General features: G+C 62.9%; 2 protein-coding genes across 2 annotated transcripts; one reads left to right on the top strand and one right to left on the bottom strand.

Annotated features, from left to right (window-relative positions):
* Nucleotides 1–204: 204 nt before the first annotated feature.
* Nucleotides 205–3,809, bottom strand: MNEG_11770 (hypothetical protein; the record flags this gene model as incomplete). Its single annotated transcript, XM_014039759.1, has 9 exons — nucleotides 205–376; nucleotides 716–891; nucleotides 1,692–1,769; nucleotides 2,142–2,256; nucleotides 2,469–2,535; nucleotides 2,693–2,808; nucleotides 3,009–3,048; nucleotides 3,364–3,428; nucleotides 3,745–3,809. The coding sequence occupies 9 exons, from the start codon at nucleotides 3,807–3,809 to the stop codon at nucleotides 205–207; spliced, it is 894 nt and encodes a 297-aa protein (XP_013895213.1).
* A 1,669-nt stretch (nucleotides 3,810–5,478) lies between these two features.
* MNEG_11769 (hypothetical protein) lies at nucleotides 5,479–6,991 on the top strand (the record flags this gene model as incomplete). The annotated part of the gene is made up of 4 exons (XM_014039758.1): nucleotides 5,479–5,619; nucleotides 5,947–6,122; nucleotides 6,452–6,509; nucleotides 6,797–6,991. The coding sequence occupies 4 exons, from the start codon at nucleotides 5,479–5,481 to the stop codon at nucleotides 6,989–6,991; spliced, it is 570 nt and encodes a 189-aa protein (XP_013895212.1).
* Between the last annotated feature and the right edge of the window lie 118 nt (nucleotides 6,992–7,109).

Here is a 7,109-nt window from a genome sequence, read left to right as displayed (position 1 = left end):
GAGCCACACCAGGGTGTCGCGCAGCTGGCGTGAGGACGCGCCCGCGCGGCGAGAAACGACGAGGCATCAGCGGGCATGGCAGGGGTCGGCGGGTGGAAGGCGAGTGGTCGGGGCGGGGCCGCTTCTGGCGTGAAAAATCGGACTCAAAATTCTCCAGCGTGACGACGTACGCGGTGTTTTGACCCGGTCAACGGATGCTAAACACTATGACCGAAGGAGACCCTGCAGATCACGCCTGCACCAACGCCTCCCGAGCGTTTCGTGGCCGGTCACCTGCCCCTCTGCCTGCTGGAATTCCAGCTCGGCGTTGGTGACGTCAGCCTCGAGCTTGTACAGCTCGGTGCGCTCCGCCACGGCCGGCACGGGCGCCAGCTGCCTGCAGGAGCAAGGGCGTGTGCGCGTGTGTGTTTGTCTTTGTTTGCTTTTGTGCGGTTTGTGCATGTGAATGTGTGTGTGCGTGCATTTTGCATGCGTGTGTATGGCACTGTATGTTTGCATGCCTTTGCGCTGTAGCGGCAGATAGATTAGGACGGCCACCACGACTTGCCACACTGAAAGCCGAGTATACATAACACCAGGCTACAAATGCAGCATGGAGAGTCCAAGTCGGCCGCCAGCTACTCAGCCATGCACGCATGCCCTCGCACCGCCAGCGCTTTGCCGCTGCCTCCCTGGCCCGGCGGCTCTGCCCGTGCGCGCGCCCTCGCTCGCTCACCCGCCGGCCGCCTCCTGGGCCATCACGCGCGTGGCCGGCGCCCCCACCGCCGCCTCGGCGGGCTCCCTCAGGGCGGCGCCGCCCGCAACCGCTGCGTCGGCCAGCGTCTCGGACGCGTAGCCGGAGGCGGCCCCTGGCGCGAGCGTCAGGGGGTTCCGCGCCTCCTGCGCCTGCACCTGCCCGGCGGCCGCGAGTTTCGGTTGCACGCATGTTGAGTCTCAATTGATCGCGCGCGTGAGCGCAGTTAGTTCGATTGGTCGGTGTGGGCGTGTTTAGGCGGGTGAGGGGCAGGGTGTGCGTGTGATTGGGGTGTGTTTTTGTGCGTGGGTGTTGCGCTTTGCCGGCACACCTGGTGTGCGCAACTTTCCAAGTGTGTGGGACAAGCGCATTCGTAAGAGCAGCGTTGCATGTCGCAGGGCGGTTGTTGAGCCACGGCTGTCCCGATGCCAGGTGTCAATGGGCTTCGCATGCAGCGCGAGCGATCGACACCAGGCCTCCAAAGCCGTGACTGCGCAAGCCACCGTTCGGCGGCCTGGTGCGCTGTCTGCTTGGCCTGTGGACCGGCTGACCCAGCAGTAACCCTGGGCTCGGCTCCCAATCAAGCAGAAAATCAAGCAGCAAAGTGTGGATAACCCCAAAACAACACCTGGAGCCCACAACACGGTCGCCGGCCGACGGCTGCGCACGTACACCCACCCAACGCCCAGCGCCAACCACACCCAGAGGAGCCGTGCGCCTGCTGGCACCGGCCAGACCCGTGCGCGCCTCCCTTTGCTGGGGATCCCACTCCCTGATTTCCCTGAATACATGTACATAGTCATACACACACAAACACACACACAGGATATTACCAAACACACACACACACACACACACACACACACACACACACACACACACGGGTATATACATACACGCAAACACAAAAACATATACACACACAACAGGATCGCGCAGGCATGGGACAAACGCCCACCTCGATCCTGGCGGCCTCGTGGCGCACGCGCTGCGCGTCGTAGGCGCGCCGCAGGTTCTCCACCCTGGGCTGTGCCTCCTGCATCGACGCACGTGAGGGGGCAGATGGACGCAAGGGGGGCAGGCATCAGTGGTGCAAAGGGCGACAGATCAGGCTGGCACGAGCGTGACCCGTCCAAACGGGTCACGCTCGTGCCCCGTTTGGATGAGGGGGTTCTGAAGCTGGTCGAAAAATTTCACATTGCTTCCTGTCTTGCATAGCCGTCGACAGCGCAACTAGGGCGGGCCTGGCTGCCACGTCTCCGCGGCTCGGACCGTTCGACTTCCGAACCGACATGCGCGAACGCTCAAACACAAATTGTATGGAGCCATGGCAGGACAACAAACGCTGTGCCAAAGCCGCCCATGGGCAGCAGCGGAGCCCTCCGCCACTGCCGCATCACGGCCTCACCTTGGCTGCATTGTACACACGCAGCCACAGCTCAAACGGCTGCACCAGCCGGTCCTCCACCGCCGACGACACCGCGTCCCGGGCCTCTGCGATCGCCCGCCGCTGCTCTTTGTGCCTTCGGAGGTTGAGGGGAGGGCGTGGCGGGGAGGTGGGCGGTGTCAAAGCACGGACAATGAGGGGTGGCAACCACGCAGGGACAGCCGACCCTCGAACCAAGGCAGGAGCACACACCCTTTCCCCTCCTTGTCCCGTTCGCGCCACGCATGCTCAGATCACACTCAGATCGCTGCACCAGTCTCTTGATCACCCAGATCACGCCCATATCACCTGAAGAGCTCTTCAAAACCGCTTGGAAGCTCAATGGGGACCGCAGCAACATGGGCGGTTGGGGCGCCTGCGGCGGGGCAGGCGGCAAGGCGATAGGTCCGTACGTTTTCCAGCAGACGGAGCAAGATCATCGCCGCATTGACTCAAGTCAAATAGCTGCAGCGCATGCAGCGGCGGCTTTTGAAGCTCAGGCGGTCTTCGGTTTGCAGCAGGGGGCGGCGGACCCGCCAGTGCCCGCGGCGTCTTGCCAGTCGTGCGCGCGGCGCCGCGCTCACGGGCTTGGCTGCCAGCGGCCGCGTTCGGCGGCGGACCCGGGGCCTGGCGATAGGCAGACGGCAGCCTGGGGCAGGGCCAAGGGGGTGCAACAGCAGTTGAGCAGCTGCTTTGGATTGAGCGCCTCTGTGGCACCGCCATCAATCCCCAAATTGCCTGGCGATAGCAGCAGTGAAAGCAAAGCTGGAAGGGTGGGAGAACTGTGACTGCAAGGCAAGGGTCGTGCACAGAGCAATGCCAGCGCTGTGCGGCGGCGGCCGCGCCCACCCTGTGTCTATTATGAACGAGTCCAGGTCGCCCAGAAAGCCTTTGTGGTTGGGTGTGGACAATTTGCGATGATTGATGCAAATGGTAGCAATTTTGAAGTTCCAAGAGACTGCTTGAAATGAACAATCCTGTATGGGAAGTTTGCATGTGCTCAATGCTCTACGCCAATTGCGCCGTCTGCAAGACAACTCCAACCCTCGGTCCACGCCAGTCAACCTGTATATAGCAGAGCTGGCAGGGGGCACACTCTCGGCGCCCCAGGGCAGTGCAGCCCAGCCCCGGGGGGCGCGCGTCTGCTGTGTGGGGTGCTGCACAACTACACAACACCCAGTGTGAGCCGCTAGGCGAGGCGCACCCTTGGCGGTGGATGAGAAGTCCTTGGCCTTCTGCACATAGCCGACAGCGTGAGATGAGAACGTACTGGGGTTGAAGTATTCGTGAAGAGGGACGGCGGGGGGATGGGGAACGGGCAGGTGAGTCCGGGGCCCCGGCGCGGGCTGCGGGTTTGTGGCCGTTCAGCTACCCTACTGGTTGTTCGTGATGAGATGCGAATCAAGCAAGGACGTGTGGCGCCCATCACAGGCGGGCACAGGCACAAACGTGCCGCGTCAGTGCGTCAACACATGCTGGCGGCGTGATGTGTGCTGCAGAGCGCTGCGACGTGCTCAGGCAAGGTCATGCGCGTTCCCCTCAGCCCAGCGGCACGCCTCAGCGCGCGTGCCCCAGCCAAGTTCACCTGCACTCGAATAGCAGCTTGGTGTGGGCGTCCAGCAGCGTCGGCTGCACCAGTGGTTGCGCCATCGTGCTGCCCGGGTATGTAATGGGGTGCTGGTGCGGCATGTGAAGGGGGCGGGAACAGGTCATGCAGCGCACGGAAGGCGCCTTGCCTTTGGTGCATAGGGCACATACAGAAGTGCTGGCAGGTGCATAGTCATGCGCAATGCGCGTCACTTGCACGCGTTCAGAGTGCGAAAACTCACGCTTGATCAGCGATCGACGTGCTTGCTGAGTCTGGCACGATCTGGGATGTAGGTATCGTAAGCTCGAAGGACGATGTACGGGTGTCCCACGGGCTTGCAGACTGTGCTTGGGTACAGGGCCATCCACATGATGCCGCGAAGCAGCAGCTGATGTCACTGCGAGTCATGCGTGCGCTCAGGCAGCGGCCCGTGTGCCATGCTCTTGCTGGAAAGGGGGGGGGGGGGGCTGCATTCAAATGGACATACCTATGCGCGAGGCCATGCACGCATAACTTTGTTATGGAGTGACAACATCCTGATTTGCAGCGCGCTCGCTGCCCGATGCCGCTCTTTAAATCATTGAACAGGGGGTCAGCGACCGACACTGGAAGGCAGCAGAGCAGTGGTACAAGCTGTTAACCACACCCATAATCCCTCAACAGTAGTAGCAATTTACAAACTGCTACAAATGTTGCAAATTTAGGCCGCAATGCCGTCGTGAGGCATTCAATGGCAAGAGTCGCCGAGCGCATCCCCCTCGCCTTGCGTGCTCGCCTTGCGCGCACGGTACGCATGCGGCACACACGGCTGCAGCAATGTATGGCCGACTCACGCATTGCATGTGCATGCCCTCATTGTGCGGTTTAATGATGACTCCTCCCATCCACGCACGTTTTTTTCAAGGGGCGGCCTTCAACCGCAGCGCGAGCTGGATGTACCTTTGCCATGCAGGACAGAGGTTGGATGTCCACTCAACCCTTTAACGCGGCCAAAGCCGTCACCAGTGAGTGGCAGAGCATGTACGGCAGGTTGCTGAGTTGCAGCTCCATGGCTGCACAGTGGCCGGAGGCCTGTGGCTGGCGCAGTACGGTTGCCGATGGCACCGTCAGGCACTGCGCCGTCACTGCAGTGCACTTGCGGTAGTACGGTACGCCGTGTGACACATGAAGGTTAGTGTGAGAGCAACGCAGCTTTGCAGGCCCTGCACATGCTCACGGATTGGTGCCACGAGACCTCCGTTGTGTTTTCACACACCGTTGTGCGCCAGATCAGTGTGATTGTTGTTGCTGTGGCCCCTGAGTGAATTTGAAGGTTGTTCACCGTGATTGCAGAAGTCTCAAACAATTCGAGCCACGCGCCACTAGACTTCGTGATCAGCGCTGCCGGTTTGGTTGAAAGCAGCCTCGGGCCCGCTGGGAGGATCATTTCAAGAGGCATAAGCAGCACTAAATACCTGCAACTGCTTTAGCTGCGGGACCTCCAGCAGGTGCGCAGAAAGCGGCGCCGGAGCAGCGCTTGGGCTCGAGGGGGGCGAGCCCGGGCCGCTGCATGTTTTGCAGAGGCTGGCGCAGCACGCGCAGCTAGACCCTGCGCATCCTCGGTGCTATACCAGGGCAAGGCAAAAATCCCGGAGACTGGGCAGCCTGTTGCAAGAACGGCGCGCCGGCCCCCGGCCTGGAAGCAACCACCCAGCCCCAGCCAACCACGCGGCCGCGGCGCCCGCCCCCAGGATGCCGCCCAACCGCTCCCTAAGCCGCTTGAAGAGCGTGGACTTCTATAAGAAGATCCCCAGCGACCTGACTGAGGCGACGCTGACGGGCGCGTGGCTGTCCATAGCAGCATCGGTGATCATGAGCAGCCTGCTGGTCCTGGTGAGCGGCAAACTCGGGAGGCGGCGCGCCAGCACGAAAAAGCGGGATGGGCATGCGGGCGTCGCGGGACGCGGCTGGCGCGCAGCGCTAGTGGTGACCTGGGATCCATGGAGCGGCAAGAGAGCGGCGGGCGAACAGCAAGGCGGGCGCATCCGCCGGCGACGACGGCGGCCGCGGCGGCGGAGAGCGGCGACGGCGCGCCCCTTGCCGCTGCTGGCTGCCACGCGACGAGCCGATGGCGCCGAGCCGGTGGCGCCGGCGGCGGTCCACAGGATCTAGCGTCAACCGCGTGCTCTGCTGCAGCCGCTAGCCCGCGCCTCCCGCCAGACCAATTTGGACCATCTGCTGCGAAAGCTTGCGTTGACCCTTGACGCCGCCCCCGGCACCACGCGGTCGCTGTTGCCGCAGGAGCTGGCTGCGTTCTTGCGGGTGCAGACCGTGTCTGAGCTGGTGGTGGACCGCAGCACCAGCAACGAGCTGCTGAAGGTCACCTTCAACATCAGGTGAGGCGGCAGGAGGGCACCGGGTGCGCGGCGCGGGCGTGGCGTTGGAGGGGTGACGGGGGGCGCGTGGCGCTTGCGGGCGCTTCAGCGCGCCTGGATGAGAGGGCGCCAGCTGGGCTGCAGCGTGGGGGCGCCAGCTCGTCCAGCTGCGGGGGCGCCCTTGCAGGCCCGGATTGGTCGGCGCGCCGTGCATCGGGAGCCGCGCGTGCGAGGAGCCGCATCGGTCACGATACAAAGCCGGCAGGCAGCCGAAGACAGTAGTGAGCCCTCCTGACGTCCGCCACCTATGGTTTGTGACCGTCCACGCGGCCTCGATGTTATCCGCGCAGCTTCCCTGCGCTTTCATGCGAGTTCGCCACCCTGGACGTCAGCGACTCGTTGGGCACGGTGCGTGTGTGGGGGCGGCTGCTGCGGTTGAATGGGTGGTTGTGTATAGGTGGCTGGCCATTGGCGTGGACAGTGCTCATTTGGCAGGTGTGTGCTGGCGAACGCAACACACACGCACACATGCGCACACACGCGCGTGCACACACACACACACACACACACACACACACACACACTTGTCTTCTATCGTACTCACAGATGCTATGTATGCAGGGCTCTCGCAGGACTCCACCCCATCAATTCGCCTCACCCCCACCCCTGATCTCTCACCCCCCTCCCAAGCGCAGAAGAAGATGAACCTCACCAAAACAGTGCGCAAGGTGCCCATCGACCTGGACCTCCAAAAAGCGGGCGTGGCGGTGGACGACGCAGGCAGCGGCCACAAGCCGGGGGGCCCCAAGTACGACGCCGAGGACACATGGGTGGGTGGCCCGGGGGTAAGGGGGGGAGTAAGAGACGTGATGTTTTGGGTGCTACACTAATTGGAGGGTGTGGTGTGAGCACGCGCGGCCCGAGGAGATTTGGGGGCAGTTCTGATGGCGCAGCCTAGCAGTCTTGGAAGTACGGCGGCTGGGGCTGGATTCCAGAGCCACCCCAGGG

The sequence above is a fragment of the Monoraphidium neglectum genome (genome assembly GCF_000611645.1).
Source record: "Monoraphidium neglectum strain SAG 48.87 unplaced genomic scaffold scaffold02899, whole genome shotgun sequence".
Taxonomy (NCBI): domain Eukaryota; kingdom Viridiplantae; phylum Chlorophyta; class Chlorophyceae; order Sphaeropleales; family Selenastraceae; genus Monoraphidium; species Monoraphidium neglectum.
The sequence above is the reverse complement of the archived record's forward strand: the minus strand, read 5'-3'. Positions and strand labels throughout refer to the sequence as shown.